General features: G+C 40.6%; 1 protein-coding gene and 1 pseudogene across 2 annotated transcripts in view; both read left to right on the forward strand.

Moving 5' to 3' along the window:
* itfg1 (integrin alpha FG-GAP repeat containing 1) overlaps nucleotides 1-24,005 on the forward strand; it is a 120,678-nt gene that overhangs the window by 12,710 nt on the left and 83,963 nt on the right. For both annotated transcript variants that reach the window (XM_046400171.1, XM_046400085.1), the window contains exons 7-8: nucleotides 13,542-13,591; nucleotides 21,247-21,331. In XM_046400171.1, the coding sequence (XP_046256127.1) occupies nucleotides 13,542-13,591; nucleotides 21,247-21,331 (135 nt within the window). The remainder of the gene's footprint in view (nucleotides 1-13,541; nucleotides 13,592-21,246; nucleotides 21,332-24,005) is intronic.
* Nucleotides 19,621-19,751, forward strand: LOC124064589 (annotated as a pseudogene).

Genomic DNA, 24,005 nt, shown 5'->3' on the forward strand with positions numbered 1-24,005 from the left:
CTTTTGACACTATAGTAAATCGTCTCTGTGGGCTTTGGGCAAGTTTGAAAAAGCTTGTTTCACAGTTCGGCGGTTCCTTGCTAGCAGAGGGACAGGGCCACATATCAGTGGAGGTGGCCTCTGAAGATTTGGCTCCAACCCAACACAGTCCCCTCTCAAAACTCTTAAAGGGACACTCTGACTTTGTGCATTCCGGTGTAGATTTTGAGAAACCTATGCAAAAGCTTGGCCAGCCATGTGATGAAACATTACAAGAATGAAATCAATATTAAACTTTAGTGTTGGAGAGGTGCTGATGTTATGGCCTTTTTACCAGCGTTGGCAAAGTGCGACTCCTGCTACTAATGCTACTATGACTAAGATCTTATTAGACAGGAACTACACTCATGTAAGCATCTTGAGATTTTAATGGGTTAATTATGTTTAGATTTTGCATGGACTAATGTGCAGTTATTGATTATTTTTCTATTCCTGTTAATCCTGAGGTCTTCAGGCAGACACCTCCAGGCTATTTCTTTTCAGGATTTTGCTGTCAAGGCCCAACAGCTTTGGGATGACCTTCCTAATGATCTCAGCCTCAGAGAATCTGTACTGTATCTATAGTCTCTTCTTCAAACATAGTTTTATGTAGAGGTCTCTATAGGGCAGCCTAGCCAGCAGGTAAATAGGCACAGAGCAGATATCAGAAATGTGCACTCAGGGGGCATCTTGGCATCTTTCTCTCTCTGTCTCTCTCTCTCTGTCTCTCCCCATATGTGCAGTATGTATGAACCCTTTTTTGAAGTGTTATTTCTCTTCTTGAGCACTTTCTAACAGTTTTTGTGCTGTAATTCTTGTAATTGTACAATTAAAACAGTGTTTTGGACAGCCTTTTCCCACTGTCTGACGTGTCTGGGAAGGATGTTCCTAACAACTAATTTCCCTGGAGTTTTAACTTAACCAGTCATCTAGTCTAAAAGTAAGAACACACTGAGAAAACAATCAAAACTGAGCGCAGTTTAATTTATAAACCTCGAAAATGTTAATCACATCCTTCAGGAACATCTTCGGCTCAGCACTTAACAAACATTATTAACATTGTTCAGGATTGCTTGTTTTGTATGAAGTGTCAACTTAAAGCTATTGAGGAGTTGCATAGACAGGCTAATAACTGACTGTGTTTGCCATAGAATCGCTGAGCACTCTCTAGTGAGAGTGCAATTTCTGCTTCTTGTCTTTGAAATATTTATTGTGCACTGTTAACATTTTACCAATACAACAGTGCAGGTGTAGCTTGGTGTAGCCCTCAAAAACTGTTCAATTTATAGAATAATAATAATCAGTTTAAAAACTGACTTGTGTTTCTTGTGCCAATAGGTGAGGGTAACAACTTTTAACCAGTTGACTAATTGTGCACAGCCTTACTTCTAAGACTATTATTCAAATTACGTATATGTTGTATTGTTGTATGAGCTGTTGTAAACCCTAAAAGTACAGTATTTTCAAAGACTAAAAGTTGGCCAAAAGAAGCACCAGATATCACTAGTTTGGAGTTTTGTGTTTCTTGGCTTACCTTATCTTCCTGCTCCCTCCACGCTGACAGTGAGGATAGCCTCCCAACTTCTGCTGGGTGCAACGTATCTTTTTCACTGGTGATGCCTGTGACATTTCCATCAGAATGCCAGTGGCCCTCCCTCTGTTCAACTGAGGCATGGATCAGTCCCAGGGTTAAAGACATAAGGAACAAATTGATGCAAACAGGCAAACACAGAGGGCTTGACTGATGGATGCAGGATGGCTTATGGACAAATATACACGAGACACACAAAAACAAGCAGGTGCAGGGGCACACACTTTGTGTTTTCATTCTTCTCATTCTGCCTCATTACTGTCAGCTTCATTCAAACTTCATCTCACACACACACACACACATACAAAACGACTCAAACACACATAAAGTGGATATTTGTCCCCCAACCCCCATAAACAAGGCAATAAGATCATTCAGCATGGTGGCCTTCCTTGAGCCCATCTCCCTAGCAACCCCCGGGGGGATAGAGCACACAACTGTCTATGCACGGGTGTGTGTTTAAACATTTGCATGTGTGTCCCTTTGACAGCCAACTGGGCATAGGAGTCACAGCTTCTTTGCTGAGTAACAGGCCAACAAATAACCTGCTCAGGGTCATTAGAGACATGAAGAAGAAAGACAATCAGCTATGTCTGTCTTTTTTTGTATTTATCACTTAACCTTACTGCCATTTTACACCTATTTATCTTTTCCCTTTTTTCTGTATGTTCCCCTGTGCCTTTTTCCTAATCTGCCCTCATTCTTTTCTGTCACTTTTGTCCCAAAACTTCACTTTCTCTTGTTCCCATCAACACACACAGAAACGCATAACCCTTAAGTGTTGGAGGAGCATAATGTTGAGTGAGGCGGAAGTACACGTGTTCAAACACAAGGCATATCAGACACTAATGCAGCAGCTGCACTGCTGGCTGTCAGATCCACTCTGTATTACAGTCTGGATGAACCACTGCTTCTTCTGCAGCAAGGTCTTTTACAGGTACAAGGAGGGAGGTGTAGTACTGCTGCTGTTACTCTTCTTGTTGGCCTTAGATGGCCCCTCTGGACTTAAGAAAGCAGCAAAAGAACATGAGGACTGAGAGGAAGTTTAAAAGGGAAAGATGAGTTGTTTTCTGATATTGTCAAGAGTCACAGAGTTGACCTCATCAGTTCCTTTATCCTCAGTGTAAGGATTCATTCCTTAATCACGTTTGATAGTTTCAAAATGGGCAAACAGTGGGAGATTCATAGTTCATTTGTTCACCTGCATATTATGTATGATAAGCAAGATGTTTGCTGATTGGACTCTCTGTGTCTCAGCAATGAGCAGTTCAGCTCACTGCTGTGTTCTCGCAAATTACACAGAATGATGCGGTTTATAAAAAAAGGTTTATAAAAGCATACTTGTTGCTCATCATCCTAGAGGGGGAGCGATCACATGTACTGGTTTAATGTATAGGACTTTATTGCTCACAGTTCTCCTTTTGTCTGTGTGGATGAGAAAGTCAATCTTCAGAAACAGTCACTCGCTGTGTCACTTGGCTGCCCTTTACTTCTGTATCACACACTGCTGGAAAACAGGTGAAGGACGACAGAGAGTGTTCGAGAGAGACAAGTTATGAAAGGAGTCATGCAGTCATCCGATTGCAGGATATAATTGCAGGTACCATCCAACACTGTGGAATCAATAACCGTGGCTTTCTCTGCTAGCGGTCATGTCATGTATCTTATATAAGAAGTGTGGATATGCAGTGCAAGTATGTACTTTGCGACCTGACTTTTCTTGTGAGGCAGTACTGAGGCCAAGCACCGACAGCTCAAAAACCACACGGCGGTGCTTTTAATAAGCTGCTAATTAGAAGCGTGCGAATGCTGGCTGGCAGAATAAAATGACTGCTCATTTTCATCGATGAAGCTCACTGTTGCTTCAGTGCTGAAGGCAAAGGACACATGGAAAGGATAGTGTGGGTGGTAGAGAGAGAGAGTTTGTGTGTGTGTGTGTGTGTGTGTGTGTGTGTGTGTGCATGTGTGTTGTGTTCTATAGTGGCAGGCGTGAGAGCAACAGGACTGGTGTCAAAAGAGTAATTAGCTGCAACTCTAGACACACTCTCTTCTGTTCCCTTCCCCTCTTGCTCTTTTGCTCTTTTAGCCAGTTCGGGTTTTCAGCATTATTGTTATTTTTTTAATCTGTTTCTATATGGAGGAGAATAACAGGAATATTGTGGAGGATAGGTCTCTTCAGCTTTTAATAGCTAAAAAGGCACAAAAATCAAATCAGTTTTAGTAACATTATACATTTAACATATTGAAAAGTAAACAGAAATTAATGACTAATTGTATATGAAAAGGGACATCAAAACATTTGTTCACAAATTTAGAATAATTTCTAATATCTTATAAAAAGGAAATGAAAAACAGAAGTGCATCATTTCGACATACACTAATGAAGTCATAAATGGAATTTAGAAATCAACTTAACAATGCAGTTTAAATTTGCATTTCCATTTTTACTGCGGCTTTTCCATTTCCTGTCTGCTCTTTAATTTGTACCGTCATTTAGCTTTTCTTGGCATGTGAACAGTTTTGGAAAAGATAGCTAGGGTATGAGGCGTATAAGTCTGTGGTAGTCTGTATGGCAGGTTTCACTCCTTTGGTTTCAATTTTAGTGGAACGGCTAACGTGATGTTTACATTTGGGTCACGACTTGTGTCTTTAATATGCTCAACCACTTGTTAAGAGTTCGAGACCTGTTCTCAGTTCACCATTTTCAGATTCATAACACCCTTTGATACACAGCAGTGGCGCTACTGTCCTGGGCCACAGAGTGCGGCAGATAAGGGCTTGTGTGTGCACAGTGAGAAACAGATAGAGGGAAGGTGATAGTGAGACAAAGCAAGGAGATAGTATAAGGTCTCGCCTGCTGCTGTCTGTTCTCCTCAATGTCACAGTTCTCCTTCTCTGCCGAGACTTAGCACCCGCCTAGCATCACCCTGTCTGTTTATACAGAGGCTAATAGGAAGCCTGGTCTTCATCCCCGCACTGTGGCTCAACATAATGGAATAGAGAGACATAATGCTGCTCGAGTCAAACAGTCAGCCGAGGCCTTTAAATTGCTTCCAATCCCCTTAACAAATCTGATGGAGAGGCTATGAATAACTCAAGGGCTGTTCATCTCCCCACGCTCTGCTTCTTCTCTTCTCTTCTCTTCTCTTCTCTTCTCTTCTCTTCTCTTCTCTTCTCTTCTCTTCTCTTCTTTCCTGCAAAAAACAGTCTAAACCTGAGTATCAATTTGGATTAACTCACTTTACTTCAATTTTTAATTAGGAAGTGCCAGTTCATATTTACCAGACTGATCCGCTGCAAGTCCGTAGATTGCTAGCAGCAAAGTAAAATTTTGTGGAAAAAAAGATTTTTAATTTTCTTCCTGAATGGATACAGAGACTACAGAACTGACATTCTCATGAGGTGAGATGACCTGCAGAAATGACTTCTGGTGGAGAGCACCTTTCACGATTCATTTTCCCTGTATCTCACGTAGAAGTACAATTTTCTTGGCTTTTTTCTGTTTTCCAGATTTTTTTCCTAGTGTGACCTGTCCATACTGATTTTTGCCGATTCCGACTCTCTTTCATCGTAAAAGAAATTATTAAACGTTTTCCTCACGAAATAAAGAACTCTGCTACTGGAAAGAGCTACAAATAAAAATTAACTGTAAATGAGCAATACATACAGCTTTATCTGACATATTTTTTTTGTTTAACCAAAACAAAAGCAGGTGCAACAAATTTATATAGCAAAACAAATGTCAGTTACTTATATCACACATATATACACTTGTAAATTCATCAAGGCTTAGGTTGTTTATCAGAATTCTGAAGCCTCTATTCTCAACTATGGAGAACGGCTGATCATCCAGGGCCATGAATTCCATAATTTTCCCTGCAATTGCTTTGGTCTTGGCTCATATCTAGGAAAATAGGAGAGGCTGCTGGCTTGTATTTGGCATTGAGCTCCAGCTAGCTTTAGCCTGAACCGCATTCCCTTTGCTAGCTTCTTAAAACTGGGCCTGTTCAGTTGGGGTTGATGGTGTTTAAAGTGTCTAATTACGTGTATTACGCATTGCGAGCTTTGTGTCACAGTGAATGTCCATGCTAAAGAAATGTTAGCCTGTGACGTTATTGGCTGTGCTGCTGTGCACGTGGGTAAAACACACCGGATTGAAATCTGAGATATGATCTGCTGGTCTCCAGTGCAGGCAGAATAAAGTATAGTTATGCTAAATAACTCCTGCACATCTGGAAGTGCAGGGCGTATCCCACAATAACTTACAGATCATTTAACACACTGAGTTAAAATTCACGCCACAATAGTTAGAGATGGGGGAGAGAGCAGTGGAGGAAGGGGTAGAGTGAAGAATGAAGTAGGTAGAGTTTCTTTCATACATAGAGAGCACCTTGTCTGAGATACATACATCACTTAAAATTTATTATGTCACTTATATGCACACTCAGTACATTATACATGTACAGCTAGCACTACTTGCATTAGTTAAGGGCATAGGTGTGATTTTATGCTGCAGTCACGGGAACCAGGTTAGATGATTTGTCTATTGTCACACATCAAAGCATGCATTATATTTCCTTCTGAAAGAAACAAATGAAAAAGCACTGTTTTAGGTCTCTTTCATTCTACCTCTTGTCAGTGGAATGCTGAATTTTGTGTGATAGTGTTTTTGTATGAAACTGACTGGTTGCAGTGCAGCAGCCAGTGTCAAATTTACGTTATGCTGTTGCAACAAGCAAATTAACTCAATTCACTTCTTTGGAATTTTTGTTTTTGCTCAACCTATCTTAAATTTATACATTTCCTGTGGTTGCGCATAATTCAGTCCACATGAGGTACATTGCATGTACTGATGCCAACATGTGTCCAGCTAATGATAAACTCCTGCCAGTTTGTATTAACCTCATCTGTGTCCTGATAGAAACAGCATAGAGCCAATCAAACATTAGTGCCGCATGCTGCTATTTGTCCCAATAGAAACAGCAAGGGGACAGACCCACAGTACCTCCTCGCTTGTGCAGCATCCTGTTCTGTGCTGCAGTTTACCTTGTTGTGCTGTTTGTTTGAATATACTTGAGCCTCAACACTGTGTTATTAGCAACAGACACACTTGTAATTATTCTTTTAGCGTGAAAGGACTCGCTGATTGAAGATGATTGGCTGGATCACAACCCGATGACAAAGAAAGTCACACACCGGTGCACACGCTGCTAATGTCCTAAAATCAGCCATGTCGTGTGTGGGAGGGTGTAGGTGCATTTATGCAGCCCGCTCATCGTCTACGCATTCATGTGGGTGTGACCGTGAGCTTTCTGAAGTGCCATTTGTTGGTAAGAAGCAATTTAACAAAGCACAAAAGTCTGTTTCAGTCAGAGAGTGTGCAAGAGTGGAGCGAGCACAGAGGAAATAATCAAGTGATTATAGATTGCTTCTCTTCCAATTAAAGGATAAGCATGCTTTTCTTTGCAGTGATTCATTTTGTAAGAATGTTTTTGTTTTGAGGTGCACCTTGAAAACCGTATGGACGCAGCACTTGGTATCAGTCCCTCCCTCTTTATCTCAGTTTCCCTTTGCCATGTGATTGTTTGATGTCTAGTGTAGCCGTAGCTCTCGCCTTTACAGTTAGTATGCCTTTAATTATCTGGTGACATGACATACCACTTAGAGCTCTGAATCCTTGTTGCTGTTATGCAATCCCAAACGCCTCCACACAAGCAACATTTATATACCTCAATTATGTATGTGTCTCTCTGGAGTGGTGGAGTATGACGGCTCTATTAGCTTATGCTTTGAATGTGTGCATGCGCTCGATCAGTGGTGTCGCTGAATCATTTCGGATTTTGATGTATTTAGCGTAGTTGTTGTTAACCTAAAGGTGATTAATAAAAGTCATTGTGTGACACAGAGTGCTGCACAAATAGGAATAAGCTCGGGAATTAAGTTGTACAGCAATTTCCCCAGCTTAATAAATTTAGACCACTTATTAACATGATTACAGAAGATCAAAAGATACCAAAGTTTAAAAAGACACAACTGTAAATGGAAGAACAAGACCAAATAAATCTGTCCAGAATAATGTACAGAATGGTTCAATAAGAACAAAAAAAATAATGGATGGATGACCAGATGGAAGAAAGAAGGCAAGAAGCCTAATGTTTTAAGCTCTACTGACTGTTTGCAATGTCCCTGTTCATCTTCTTGATGGTCTTGTTGGTCTGTTGGTCTTTTCCAGTCAAACAAGTCTAACAGGATTACTGGTAGCACATGATGATGCTGGGACAGTTACAGCCTGTTTGATGCCACCAGATCACCTCTCCAATAAAAATCCTGTAGGTGCCCCCTGTACTTTTGTGATCACACTGAACTGCTGACATAGAGAGTTCGTTCATTTTTTTCAGTGCAGTGTGTGACGGCAACTGTGGTTGTTCAGTATTTATATTGTATTTAATTCTCCACCTTATTACTCACTAATTACTTTAATCAGCTCACCTGCAGTTCTCTTTTACCCCCACTAACCTACAACTCTAACCTGTGTCTGCTCTGTTCTTCATCAGCAGAATGTTTTATGAAGTCGCAAGAAAAACACAACTAGCTTTTTGGATTTTTTAACCTGTGATTCCATTTTCACAACAGATCTGTGGACTCTTTTTGTTAACGACAGAAGCTATCAAACTGATCAAAGCCTATGTGGTACTAAATGACATTGCACCAGCCAGGTCCACTTAGCCTGCAAGCTTAAAACAATAGGCTGACATTAAACAGGAGAAGTCACACCACAGTGAGTGCATAATTGCACTCTCTGTGTTTCCCTGCAGAGCATATGATGTCAGTAGATGGGAGGGGTGGAGCCATGGGAGATTGTGATCTATGGTGGATAGCATCATTCTCTAGGAGGGCTAGAAGCATAATGTAAAAGACACCTCCAATATTAATATGTGGAAGACTGCCACAAATGAATGAATGCCTAGGAATCCCTGCAGTGGTAGAGTATGAGAACCTCTTGCTTGCTTGGCTTGCTTGGGACGGAGTAGGGGACTTGGTTTTGACACACAGTCAAGCTGAAGCTGTTTCAGTGATACATTCACTGCACTGTTTTGTTCTGTTCCTCTTTATAATGTGTCTGTTAACTTAAATAAGTCACTAAAAGGCCCTTGGCGGCCCAGTTAAAGTCCCTGGAACAGTAAAAAATATGTTAAAGTGAGCGATGGGGGCAGCATTTAGGTTATATTGTCAGTGAACTGCTCTTTATGAGCCTGTGCAGAATGCTTTAGGGACTGTGGGGTAAGGGAGGGAAGAGGGGGAGAAGACAATGCACTGAAGAAGATTATGTCAGAAGTGTCACATTAAAATTACCTTATTGCTCAGTTTACCAGGAGGCTTTCTTCCATGCACATTCCCTTTGAGACACACACACACACACACACACACACACACCCTGAAAGGGTCATGAGTGGGGCAGTGTCCAGGGAGACAGCACGTTGAGGTTTGGTGTCTTGCTAGTCATCAGTTTACAGCATCAAAACACTGCCTGACAAATGGAAGATTCAAACCAGCAAGGGGCAATGTCAAGTTGGACTGGCATTTAGTAACAGACAAGAAGAGAAAGAGTTTGGCAGTAGTGAACTTGGGGGATAAAAAAAGAAAAATAAGAGGCATATTGAGATGAGAAGCGCGTAGAAGAGCCCCCGCAGCGAGAATGTTAAGTGTTTACAAGATGAAGATCCCTATGTGCATCTCTCTGCTCTTCCATCTACCCAGTGCCACTCTCATCGACACACCGCCATCGCACCTAATCAGCCAATCACGGCTGGATTCTGTCTGAGAGGCCTGATTGGCCAATAAACCCAGCTCATCAGCACACACCACCCGGTGTGAGCACAAACACGCACAGGCAAGCACATACGCAGTGTGCAAATCAGTGAGTGTATCCTGTAGTGCGTGTGCATGTGTGCACATATGCATAATGTGTGCATACATTATTTTTTTATCTTCTTGCAAAGCATTTCAAGTCTGTGTGGGCAACATGGCTCTGCAAACTTTTTCAAATTAAAAGTTGTTTTACCACTTGAAGCTCCTTAAGAATCAGTCTATATGTATGTATGTGTTTTTCTGATCTCATGGGGACAAAAACCTGTTTACACAGCTGCACGTGGGGACTCATGGGGACAAAATGCAATTCCCCATGGGGAAATGATTAACTTTTAGGGTGAAGACTTGGTTTAAGGTTAGATTGGGTTTGAGATTTAGGTTAGGATTACGGTTGCGTAAGTTTTAGGTTTTGGTTTGAGTAAGTCTGCAGGAAATGAATGTAAGTCTATGTAATGTCCCTATTGGGCGTGTGTGTGTGACTGTGGGCAGAGGTGGACGAGCATTGTGGGTGGAAGGTAGTAAGAAGGAAAATCACAACCATCTTTTGCACAAATTGCCCAACAGCTGTAGTCGGTTATGCAAAGTACCTCATAAACCCTCTTTGAAATAATCGGAAATATCCCTGTAAGCAAAATCTCATTTGAAAACAAGAATCAAACAGAAGGTGTACCTGCTGCTCAGAGAACAAGACTGGCCATCTTTCTTTGACTTCTGACACAAGTGGTTCTTCTACCACAATCTCTTTTCTTCGTAAATGAAATGTGTTTTTCGTCATTTCACCAATCTTTTCTTCATTTCATTAGCCATGGTCGATCCATCCATGTCAAGATGACTTTCAGCTGTCTCTTCTAGAAAATCTGGGAGAAAATTAGCTTCTGACTTTTTGGGCCTCTCAAGTGTTTTTGAATTTGATGTTCCAGAGGTTCGTGCATTGACTCTTAGCTCAGAGCATCCAGCCATTTGCAGCTTCTGCCAGAAGTTTCCCATTTTTAAAATGAACCTCCAGCAATACCCCTGACAGAACCGGGTTCCTTCAGACAAGGATGCTTGTGGATGGGCCGCTTGATCATACAGAGTTTACAAGTCCACTTCATTCAACAAAAGTGGAAATGTCCCAGTCGTTGTCATGTGGACCTATGGGAGGAAAAGGTTAGGGAGAAAAGACTTAGTTGTGACTCCATGCAATGTTTGAGCTTTTTGGTTAAACATTTTTTTCTGTGCCCTCATTTCATACTATTTATTTTCAAGTAGTATTTTCATACCACTAAGCACCCTTTAAAGTAGTGGTGGACCAGCAATTCCTGTGTTCTGCAAAGTGTCAACATCTTGACTCCAGTCAACCCACTACGTTTCTCAAGAACTGCTTACTACTGGTTTATTTACAGCAGACTTCAAATATATTTTTAAATATATTCTAAGTGATACATTGTTACAGAATTTGCAAATTCAGATTTGTAATGGTGACAAATGTGGCTGATGCATAGCATTCTCCTTGATGTCTCCAACGATGTTGGCGGCAATCATTTCTGCTCAGTGTGAATCAACTTTCATCAGAGAACAATACTGAGACCCACTGGTTACTTGTGCAGCGAACAAGGTCCTTGGCCCTTGCAAGACGAGACAAGACCATGCTGATGTAAGTGCTTTCGGTCTGACGTGACGGGTGCCTCTCACCTCCCTTAAACATGCCTGGAATTGAGTGGCATTCATCATCCAGTTCCACGGGGCACTGTTCACAGTGCAGTCATCAGTGTGGAATGTGGCCAAAGGATGTCCACTTCTGTGCCTTTCTGTGACTCTTCTGGTCTCTCTGTGTCTCTGTTGCAACCTCCTGATGACACTCTAAGCTCAGTGTTCCTTCTGAGAACATCCCATTTGAAGCCTTGCACTGGCCAGGTACTATTGATCAATTGTTAGGTGTCGTCTTGGTCTCATGATGTCAAAATGTGAATAGCATGATGAAGAGGACTGTTTAAATACAAATTGTCATTGAACCAGAACATTTGATGGTTGATTCACTGATCAGACATTTGTTGTGATTTTTGCAGTTAACCCCCTTGTTAGAGAACAGCATGTTATACAATAAGTACTGAAACATTGAACAGTTGGACATGTGCATTCAAAAATGTAGAGAAGGTCAAGCTAAGTTAATCTGTAAAGGTTATAGTGCATCTTAGGTGTATTCTGAAATTTTACCTGAAAGTCGAATATCCCTAATATCCCAATCCCTGTGAGTAGTGTAAGCTTGATGTGTTTTTCATCTTCTGCACTAAGTTTCCTTGGCCGACCACTGTGTCTACGATCCTCAACGTTGTCCGTTTCTTTGTGCTCCTTCAAAAGAGCTTGAACAGCACATCTTGAAACCCCAGTCTGCTTTGAAATCTTTGTCTGGGAGAGACCTTGCTGATGCAGTATAACTACCTTGTGTCTTATTGCTGTGCTCAGTCTTGCCATGATGTATGACCTGCAACATGAAACTGTCTTCCACAGCCTCACCTTGGTAGCAGAGTTTGGCTGTTCCTCACCCAGTTTTAAGCCTCCTACACAGCTGTTTCTGTTTCAGTTAATGTCTGCGTTTCAACCTACGTGTGAATTGATGATCATTAGCGCCTGCTTGGTATAACTGGGTGATCATACATGTGACTATAATCTTAGAAAATCTCTGACTTTGTGCAAGTGTACCTGTAAGAATTGATGTTGGTTTGAAGGCAAAGGTTAGTAACACCAAATATTGATCTGATTTAGATGTTTTTCATTTGAACGCTCACTTTACATTTTGTAAATTGATAAAAATAAACAATTATTTATATTTTTCACAGAATTCTTAGTTTGCAGCATTTGCTCACACCTGCCTAAACCTTTGCACAGTATTGTATATATACTATATATCTTTATTTTTATTATTTTTTTTTTTTTTTACTTTAGTGAGAAGTCATACTGCAGTATTTTGAAAATACTGCTGGCTGCAGTGGCCACTGCAGTACATAATACTTATATCATCCACTGCATATGCATGATGCAGGATTTTCACAGTGGTCTCTATCATTAGACACATCTCATTCTTCCTGTCCCTGCCTTCCCTTCATTCATCACCTGTTCCTTTATCATTTATATTTTGCCATGCAGAGCACGGCAACACGTGGAGTATAGCAGGGCCCTAAGGCAGATCAATGTCAATATTTATTTCATGTCCAATTACTGGGGCAGAACTGCAGTCCAGAGAATGCAGCGATGAAAGTGAACGTCCTCCCACAGAGAGCACGCAGAAACCGCATTAGAACTGCAGCCTGCAGCCTAAGCTTCAAGAGCAAAGAATATGAGTACAAGCACAGGTTATAGGATTCCGATAGAGCAAGCTACAGGCATTACCAGAGGGTGAAGCCTGCAGAAGGCTGAGTGAAATGCTGTTGCTTTCAGTGGGAGATCCCACCCCAATATCCTTTTCCTTCTCTTCACCTGTTTTCTCCTCCTGCTTTAAAAAGTCAGGTCATCTTTATCTGTTGAAAAATCCCACCTTTACTTTGTATTGACACTGCTTGTCAGCGCTACAGTTACAGAGAACCGTCAGAACATATCAAAGTCAATCCTGTGTATCACTACAGAAACTTTGAAATATTTAACACCAGCAAGTTCTCCTTATTGCATTTCTTTTGCTAGTAAAATAAAAATTTCTTGTATCCTTGTAGTAAGTTGTAAGTATAAGTTGTAAGTGTTGTAAATATGCGTGAACATGACCATGTTTCAGTAGTCCTAATATTTACAGGTAGCCCCAATGGGTCTTACAAATACACAACCTCTTATAAACCCCAATTCTAATTTGTATTAAAGGTTACTTCCCCTGTACAAATAAATCAGTACAATCAGTAACCGCTTGGATACAAAGGTCTACTGGTGAAGCAGTGTGTATATTTTGATTGCTGCCATTGCCCCTAATCTACATCATTTTCTTCTTGATTGATCAGTGGTCCGCACTCCATGTTTGATTATGTATTATTGACTGATGAGCCGATATATCACTTAATGACTTCCTGCCTTTCCTCTCTCTCTGTCCTCCCCACACCAGATTTGTTCCTGACAACCGACGGGCCTAAATTTGAGACCTGGATCAACAAGGTAATAAGCCTCTTTGGACTTACTTGCTTCTTTGTGTCTGTTAAAGATTTCAGAAAACAGTTATACCTAATTGCACACTGTTGTGTGGAATTTGTAATGTATAATAAAACTGAATAGGTTATAAGTATATCTGTGCCGTGATCTGATATTTAAGCGGAAATTTGAAATGGGAATCACAACATTGTGGTCCATGATAGTGATAGTGTGTGTGTCCCATATATCAGCAACGTCCAGTGTGTCCACCAAAAGAAAAATTATGTGTGCCTCCCTTAAGAACAGCCACAAGTATTTGATAGTGGGCGGAGAGTGATGACCTACGCACCACTCCTCTGTTCATTTCCCTATTGCAACAAATGGATGTGCAAAGCTTTGGTGGGCTTGGGGATGCGGGATTGTTGGCACTGCTGCAGGACTCGTTAATATTCTGGGAAAGCAGAGAGGGGAGACCAAGGCTCTGGCTCTCTGTCTAGGGCCTATTTGAAATTCAGCAGGTCGAGGCACAAGCCGAACAGTAGTCTATGTTATCACAGCGAGAGGGGAAGGGAAGGAGGTAAGGGAGAAGAGAGAAACTGAGAGATATTGAAGGATTTGGCAGAGACAGAAGGTGCGTGACGGCATAGAGCAAGACTGAGCAAGAGCAAAACAGAGGAAATAAACTCCCCTGCCCAAAAACTGTGCACTTGGACCCAAGGATGAACAGATTAGAATTTGATGGTCAAAAGACAAGGTCACTGTGTCTTCACTAAACAGGGTTTTGGCCATTGCTAAAAAATGTGTAAAAATGTGTAATGGGATAAAATGATGAAGTGATGACATTTTATATCAAAAAGGTAAAAAAACGACTTTCACAAAGTTTTCTCGCTGTTATTCCACACCAGCTCAGGAACAGAAGGTCAAATTGTGAGCATATTTTACATTTGGTCAGATATTGAATTGGTGACATTAATCCTGGATGTCCACCTTGAAACTGTTCTGCTTGTATAGACCTTTTGTACTGCTAAATATGTGCGTGATGCATCCAGTTTTTAGAACTTGTACCTTTATTTCCTAACATCGATCTGAGCATACAAACTAAAAAATCTTGAACACTTTGAATTATTTAAATAAATTTTGAGGATTTTTTTCAGCTTTGAGAGAGGTCTGCACTCTCTGTCCGTTTGTCATTTCAACCTTAAGCGTTTGTTTGTCCACCAAGCTAAAAAACGTAGGATTGGCACGTGAATGACAAGTGGCGCTTTGCCTTGGTAAAAATAGGAAGTCATTGGACATCAAAGGTTTGTTTTCTTTTCTCTGTAGAAGGAAACGGAGGTTATCTTCTAAAGCTCACAGCAAGCCTGGTAGATAATGTGTAATAATATCAGCAGCTGATTTAGATATTAGCCTCCCTGATTCTGTGTGAAGCCCTCTTTTGTTTGCTTTGTGTTATTTATTCATTGTAATTAATTCACCATTCAATCTTTTATTAGTTCCTCTCTCTGTAGGAAGGGTTAACATCTCCTTCTGTGTATCTTTTGATTTTGTACAACATGTCAACTGATTGAGCTTCATTGTTTGGTGAAGTGGATCTTTAAAAGCTGTTGGAACAAAGAGGACAAAGTGAACACACACACACTGTGACAGACAGAATGTGTTTTAACCTTGTCAGTAAAATCAGGACCTCTGAGCTCCAACTGCATCACTTCATCTCATCTTCAGCTCAAGAAAAAGCCAAATCCTTTCCTTTCATCTTTCCACACTCTGCACCTTTTCTCTCCCTCTTTCCTTAAATGCACAAACAAGTGCTCACATCCACACACCACTTGAATAAATTCAGAAATACAGTTCACCCCAAGGCACATGACGTACGTACATGGCCGTGGATGCATGCATACACACACACACACTTGCATGTATATACACAAACACAAGACTGCCATTTTCTTGCATCCTCAGAGCATTATACCCCTGTTAATCCCACCACGGTCTTCGGTTCAGTGCAGCTGCTTCGAGCGGTCACAGGCCAGCACGCTCCTCTTTCTGCAGGACTCTCTTTTAATTACTTTTCTCTGTGTCCCCCCCCCACCCCCCGTAAGTCTCTTCCATCCCTTCCCATTCCTCTGTTTTCTTGTGATTACACAGGAGAGGACAGACACAGAGAGGAGGGGGGCAACAAGCTGAAGAGATGAGTGAAGAGAGGTTGTTTTCATTGGCAGCAAGTAAAGCCACGGAGTAGAGGTCAATTCTATATGGCTGGCAGTTTAGTTCATTGATTTACTTACACACACTTCTGGTCACACAAGTAAGCTGCAGTGAGCCACATAAACACAGCTGCGTTTTGATATTTAGTCTCTCTCTTTCATACATAGAAAAGTCCGCTTTCAGATCAGCCCACATGCTTTTTAGCATTTTATCAAATAAACACAACGAAATTATATTTTTTAGTAGAAAATGTACATGAGAGCCTCACCAAGGATCCAGGACCAAGCTGTCCATTTACATGGAGAAACAAAAACAACTTTATAACGTACATTTGAAACACTGGAAAATGTTCCTTTTTTAGGACATTTAAAGTAAATTATGGGCCGGAGTATTTTTTACTATTGTCTCAAAGGAAAACAATGAAATGGCTATCTGCAAAATAGCTAATTTCATGCTAATTTGGCTTTGTCATAACTATTACAAATGTTCCCTCCAGGGCATAGAACCATATTATGCATATAATAGAGTCGTTACATGAACCTCCGTAGGCTTTAGCTCAGAGAGGGCAACAAAATGTCATGATTTCACCTGGACAAATATTTAAATTCAAGACACTCTTCTTCAAGACGATTTATTCTTGTTGTTGTTGTCCACTGATTATGGCAGTAATCCTTCAGCCTCTTATCTGAATCCACCAGAATATTTTCATGTGATTTATGGCTCATACAGCCTGTTCCCCTATCAGATGTAACTTATGATTGCAGTTTAGTATTAAGTTCAAAAAAGTTGAACCTCAGTACACTTTGACGAGTACTGCACATACATGTTGTTCATACTTTGTGTTTAGAATTAATCCCACTGTTCAGCATCATCAGCATTTGTGTCAGTTGTTTACCAGGTTGGTTTACTTTGTTGTTTTTCAGCCATGTAAAAAATCCTCCCAATGCTGAGTCTTATGCATTTCTTCATGCAGAAAAATGTCTTTTATTGCTGCAACTGTGCATCTGTTATTGCACTTGCACTGCTTGGCAAGGTATGTCTGTGTGTGTGTGTGTGTGTGACATGTGTGTTGGGAGTGACGTGAACAGTAGGGAAGAATAATAAGACCTGTAATCCTTTCATCTTCACACATCAATCAACTCTTCTCAAGCGGTCACACACACACACACACACACACACACACACACACACACACATGCAGTTTTAATCATGACATCTTGCAATCAGGCAACCAACACTAAGATCTCATCTTCAACACTCTGAGAGTTAACACCCTGTTGCCACATCTCTGTGTGTGTGTGTGTGTCTGTGTGTGAGATTGGAAGCTTTTGACATTTTGAGTTAACTCTCCCTGCTTTTGAAGAGATCACCTTCAAAATGTTTCATTTTCTTTTGCGTGGGTCAGCTGAACGTACACACATGCGTTTAGACAAGCAGCAAGGAATTACATCGTACCTTCACTTTTATCTTTACTTTTTTGCATATATTATACATAAATTATATGAGGAGGTTCAAAGGATCTACATATAAATTTAAAGATAGAATCACAGCATTTAACTCAAAAGGGTGCGTGTGCATGTGTGTGTGTGGGATGTTGCACTCTTTCTTGGACAGTTGTGTGTATATTCAGCACATGGCGGTGTTACAACAAAGAATTCTGTCTAAGTTGAAGCCCGAATCCTTGGCTGCTGGGCACATTCAAGCCACCAAAATAAGTACCACTACATTTGTGCCTCATTAGCATTCAAAGCTTCAAACATGATTCAAATAATTAATTTCTAAAAGCACAATTTGTGGGCTGTGAATAATTGAAACCGAGTGTAATGCTGGCCTTCATTTACTAGTATCCTGTGCCTGCACATTGCCCCCACACAGCGGCAATTCACCTGCAGCTTTCTGCTGTAGCCTTTCACGAGACATCATGTGTTCAGTCTGAAGGCTTTTTAATCCAGTGGGATACTGCAGTTTTATCCATCCAGCACAAAACAAATAAATGGCCATCTCATATTATTTAATGTTTTTCACATCAAGTGATCAGATCTACTGCACACAACCCCTGCAGTAGCTGTTGCAGGGTTTCATATATTGTCAGTGCTAATTAGGCAATGTATTATTAGTAGAGGCTGAAAATAAATTAATTGAGTGCTTATGACAGAAATAATGACTCCATTCACTTACATTCTTAGATTAAATTCAACGCATGCAGTGGCCTTAGTGAGAATGTTCCAAAATGTATACATTTATATGCAAACATATAAATCAAAAGGTTTCCTGATCAAGTTCATTATCCCTCTCACTTTTTTTCCCAAAAGAGATTTCTTTCCCTAAAGGAATCGCCCTATATCCAAATACTAAAAGCATTTACTGATATTCAGGATGTTATTTTCCCATCCTCTGTGCCACAGTCAAGTATTAGCAGCTGTACGAAAGCTTCGTTCAGATGTCAGAATGATGTACTAACTGGCTGAAGGAGAACTTCAGGCCACACCATCATAAATCCACAGGACCATCACACTGGCAGCACTATTAATTAGTCTCCTAATCTAAATGTCTCAGGGTGGGGTGAGAGACTATGAGTATGGGTCTGCCATTAGGATGATCAATGGCCACTTTCCCTGACAATTGACTGGATGTATTAGACCAAAACACCTTCAAAGAGACGAACAACATTTTCTGATATTTCAGAACTCCCCTCTCAATAAAACCTCTCATCTCTGTGATTTGTTGCTTGTGGTCCATATAGATTACACAATGTCAGCTCACAAACGGTCCAAAGACCTTTTTCCACAGGAGACATTTTGGACATGTCACAGTAGGAAAAGCAGGAGTAAAGGGTGTAAATAATAAAAGGTGTAAACGTTGTAATAGTAAAATGACTGATGACTGCATTCCTTTTAGCTGCTCAAGGTCCTGGTATTGTGAATGCTGACTCATTGCCATGACTTAGTGGGAACAGAGCCATCGTTAATCGTGTTATTCATATTACTTGTGCTTTTCCTGCTATGACAAAACAAGACGTCGGGGGGGGGGGGCTCTAATGTTAAGTTATTAATGCATAGTGCATAGTGCTAAACACGCTGCCATAATCTAACTGCTTCTGACTACAGTTAAAGTGATATTCCAGTAAACTGTTTTCAGATTCACGGAGCAATCAGGTCATGGGATTCATTTGCAATTCAAAGAGCACCTCATTATGCTCATCAGAAAATGTCAGATGTCATTTTCATAGTCACATGTCCACTTTGGAATTTTTTTGGTTTTGTTTTGTTATAAAGAAAAGCACTTCCCTCAGCTGTCAGATGGAGTACCTTTTTGACAACATTTCATTCATGTGTTGTGAAATTTTCTTCAACACAGAAAAATCAATATAACGGAGGGTGTGTTGAATTACAATGTCAGTGTTCAGTGTTGGAGGAATAAGTCCAGCATTCACTGAACTGAAAATGTAGGACTTTATTCTTCTAAATGATGTGCAGCATGAACAAACTGTGGTCTTAAATATCAGTTTTCACACTCATAGTTTTTCTTTGACATTTCATTCAAAAAACAATCAGTGGCATTTTAAGCTTCCATTCTAATGAAGCTGTTGCACTAATTTGGGATGACTTTAAATAACACAGTCTAGTGATTTGTAAATAACAGGTATGATTTGTTTGGTGTCTGGACATCGTGTTAATTTGCTTTCTTTTTCCTCTGATCACCTCCTTTTTGCCTTCTTCTCATTAACTTGAGTAAATGTACTTTAACTTTGTCAGACAGTAAATATAATAAAATCATGTAAATATTGAACAATAACAACAACAATAATTGACCAATACTTGTATACTGCATCACATGTGCAGTATACCTACTTGCGTACCTGGGAGATACCATGATCAAGAAGGTGGGTTGTGCTGATTGTGCTGACCCCTGCAAATTCCTCAAATGTGGGAATCTCGACTGCGTAATTTCTGGTAGTGGTTGTCTACGGATGTTGCTTCTCTTGGTTCTCTGACTAGGTGCATAGCCTGGATTAAAGACTTTCTTACAAACCGCCCACAGACTGTTGTCGGTGCCCAGATCTCCTCCACTCTCATGTGTCACTCTGGCTTCCCACAAGGCTATGTGTTGAGTCCACTTCTGTATGCCATCTACACCCGTGACTGCACTCCCATCCACCCCACCAACACAATGATTAAATTTGCGGACTACACCACCTTGGTGGCGCTCATCACAGGAGGAGATGAGACAGCTTACAGGGATGAAGTGCCGAGTCTGACTGATGAGTGGTGTGTGAGGAACAGCCTGACTCTCAACACCTGCCCTCCCTCGATGACATCGCCAGCTCTCGATGTCTCTCCAGGACCAGAAAGATCCTGTCTGACCACCTCCACTCTGGACACCACCTGCGCAGCCCGCTGTCCTCAGGAAGGAGATACGGGACTATCAAAAGCAGAACAGACTGAAAAACAGCTTTTATCTGTGGGCTATGAGGACACTCAACTCCCACTTGAACCACTAGCTTTCCTCACGTCTTACCGACATGTACGATAACTTAAGTGTGTAATAATATCCAACATGTGCAATGAATTCATTACCTCGTTTTTGTTTTTATTTATACTTGTACTAGTGTACTTGTGTTTAATTTATTCTTGTTTTCCTGTTTCTTTTTTTATCCCATATGCACCTTCAGTTGTGGTTCTTCTCTATTTCTCTTGTATAAGTGACTGATGACAATAAGGACTTGTTATGTAAGTTCATCAAGACGGCTGAACTTTCTTACAATATTCTAATATTTAGTAGAACAATTAATTGGTTAATTGATACTGAAAATAATTGTTTTTTGTAACTCTAAAACTAATCAGTGCTAAAATAATCAGTCAAAGAGTTATTTAATTGATAATCAGAAAATTTATTAATTAGTGTTAAAACAATTAAAGTTCAAAACTAAAAAAAAAATAGAATTTTTTTGAGCTGACCTTATAAGTCAGTTTAAAAAAATCTATTGACTGACTGATGTTAAACGTTATCATTTAGTATAAATAATTCGATTGGTGAAACTGTCCCCACAGACTGCTGCTGTGAATACTGGGAGTATTTACAGTCTGGCAGCTGTGGCGTTCTAGCATCTGCTGGAAAATATATGTATATATGCAGCTCATGACAGTATTTCTGCTTAAGCACCAACACAGATCCACCCATCCTTTCTGCCTGCTTTTCTATGGTCCATTAAAGGCTCTTTGAACCTTGGTCCTGCACAGGAAAAACTACAGAAAGATTATGTAAATGGTATACCTGTTCTCTGCCTTTATGTCGCACACCAGAACCACTGAATATGGGATTTTATACACTACATTTAAGCCATAGTAGACTTATTCATGACTCTTGAAGATAACAGAAGCCCACAGTCCGGTAGTTGCAGTATGATTGAGCATTTATGAAACCGCGTAATCTTGTTTCTACCTTCTTTTCTCCCACTTTCTGTCTTTCTCTCTCAGGACAGGAACTTCACCAGAGCTGAAGTCATGCCTACAGAACCGCCACCAGCCAGTATTGTGGGACAGTCCTCCTTTGTCGACTTTGGTGAGAATGACAGAGATTTGGCTTCTCCTCCCCCTGTCTTTGACAAACTCAATGTGTTTTTGTGTGATTGTGACAGAGTGACAGACAGATCCCTTTTACACCTGCCATGCACTGGCATGTACTGTGGGGATTTTTTGTGTAATTGAAAAATGTGTAAAAAAAGAAAAACAACACAAGAAGTTTGCGTGCAAATACTCTCAGGATGCTTAGAAAACCCGTGAAAGTTGTCCGAGCTGTAACGGGATGTATGTGTACGTGTGTGGCTGATCCATTCCTCTACTCCGTCCTTTCAGCTCTCTCTGCATTTGAAGCTGTGTAGCTTCAAAGGTTTCCAAATAGGACTGTCTGGTCTTTTTGGCTTTGGCATCATTTCAGCTCTCTCATCACATAACTTTCTTTCCCTATGCGTGCACACATATGCACTCACACACACACACACACACACACCAGAAATGCTCACACCTTTTCAGACAAGCTAATCTCACATGCGCACACGTAGTTGCAGACACGCACTCTCAAGCCACGCACACTGATACACACACTCAATCCTACATAGAGCCAGATTTTTCTGAACAGCTTATCCCCTTAAACAATCTTGGCGCCTCGTATTTATTGTTCAGCTCGGGTTTACATTTATCCACAGCAAATCTCCACTGGCTCTCTAATCTCCAGGCTGCAGCTTCTGTGCCGCAAAGTGGCTCCTGGTCACTCTTGTCAGAGCTACCACCTTAGCCAGATGAGGGCCAGAACTGTGCTGGCCCCTTAAGCTTGTTTCTGAAGGTAAATACCATTTCAAGTAACAGTACAGCACTAAAGTAAAATGGGGACTGTCCAGATGCAAAAATGGATGACTGACTGAATAAATAATATTATTCTCAGCATCTGCTGTCAAGATGGCCCTGAAAAATGTACTGTGTTTCCAGTTGCTATAGTGTATCTGGTAAGGTACCAAAAGTAGAAGAGCAGTTGCATTGAGCTCACCCATATGCTCGCTCATAACTGTCTCTAAAGTTTGTTTTTTTTTTTGTAGAGAAGTTTTGTAGAGAAGTTGATAATCAGACAGAAGAGAGTTAAATGAAAGTGTGGGGGCTGCAATACATCTAAAAAAATATAATAGCTTCTCATGTTTTAGTCTTTTTGCACATTCCCTCAGAGGTCAGTACTGTCAGCACATTTGCTATCAACATGCAAGAAGTTGAGCTCTGATTTATTTCACCCCTGAGAGCATATTTACTGACTGCAGCAGCATTGTTAAAATTGTTGAAATTTTTTAAGTGCGGATTTGACCAGGCCATTAGGCTGCGGCTACTCAGCTGCTGAATTCAGAAATGGCGCATTTTGTTGTATGTGATGTATATACCCAACTTTTCATTTTTGCTTTCCAAACCAGAAGGAAAGCATCTCACTGCAAGGTTTTTAACCGCTAATTTTAACATTTTTGATTTATTTCACTCTGCTTTTTGTTGTTGTTGTTGTTGTTGTTTTTGCTTTGCACTTGTCAGAGTTCACTTGTACATCGTGTAATATTCTTTTCTGCAGCAGTGGCCCTTGAGAGCTTCTTGGAAAAAAAAAATACCATCTCCACATTTTCAAACAGGGTTCTTAGTAATTCAAGAGAGGCAACACAGGACTGTTTAATGTCTGGAGGGGACACACTGCGCTGTGTCCAGTAATGTTGCTGCGCATTTCTTTCTGCTGTATTGACTATGGACAACCAAACCCAGATGTAAAATGCATAATTTCCTGTGAACCGAAGGCTTTTCTCCAGTGAAGACCAGACAATGAATACTAAATTAAATGGCAATACAGAGCTGTAGACATTTGTCTGTGTGAAAATGGAATTCAATTTATAAGGTAGTCTTTTTGTTTTGTTTTTGCTTTCTTTGTTGTTGTTTTTTCTTCTAATATTAAGACTTTTTTTTTTTTTTTTTAATTTTGCCTGTGTGACCTTATCACACAGTTTGAGCTGCGTGCTGCTATTAGCTGTGTAATTTTTGATTCTTAATTAACTTTAGTGCTCGTGTGGCACTTATGCACACAGGCACACACAAGTGGGCACACTGAGCTTCATACTGAAGCACATCCTTATTGGCAAGATTAATCTGTTAATCTCATCGCAGCTCGGGGTGTCCATCAAATATTTAGTGAACAAACTTCCCCTTCCCAAATTGGCAATAATGTATGAGCCACAGGGGAAATGACCCATATGCTATGTGTGTGTGTATGCGTGTGTCTACGTGTCATGAGGGAATCTGTCACACTCTGTGTTTGTGTAATTTTCTGGCAACTGTAATGTGTATGTAATTTAACATCTCTGGGGGTGGCGACCTTCTATTGTTTAAATCTCAAGCTTATCTCCATGAAAACTTTTTCATTTCTTTAATCTCTTGCTCTTTTTTCATTCCTCCTACGGCTCAGAAATGTCACGTGAAGATGTTGCCCTCGTTAGTCGGGTGTTTAAGCCTTTGAGGGTCATGTTTCTAATAATCTGCCAAATTCCGAGAGAGAGATGCCTTGCAGCATTTAACGTCTCTCCCTCTCTGTCTCACTCTCTTCATTCTTTTATTTTATTTATTTTCCATTTTGTGTCCTCCCCTCAGCTCCTTCTCGGCTATCGCTATCCATCTTTATTTCTCTACTGTATATCTACTGTCTATGGCTTTCTCCCTTTGCC

Source organism: Scatophagus argus, chromosome 1, assembly GCF_020382885.2.
Source record: "Scatophagus argus isolate fScaArg1 chromosome 1, fScaArg1.pri, whole genome shotgun sequence".
Lineage (NCBI taxonomy): Eukaryota > Metazoa > Chordata > Actinopteri > Scatophagidae > Scatophagus > Scatophagus argus.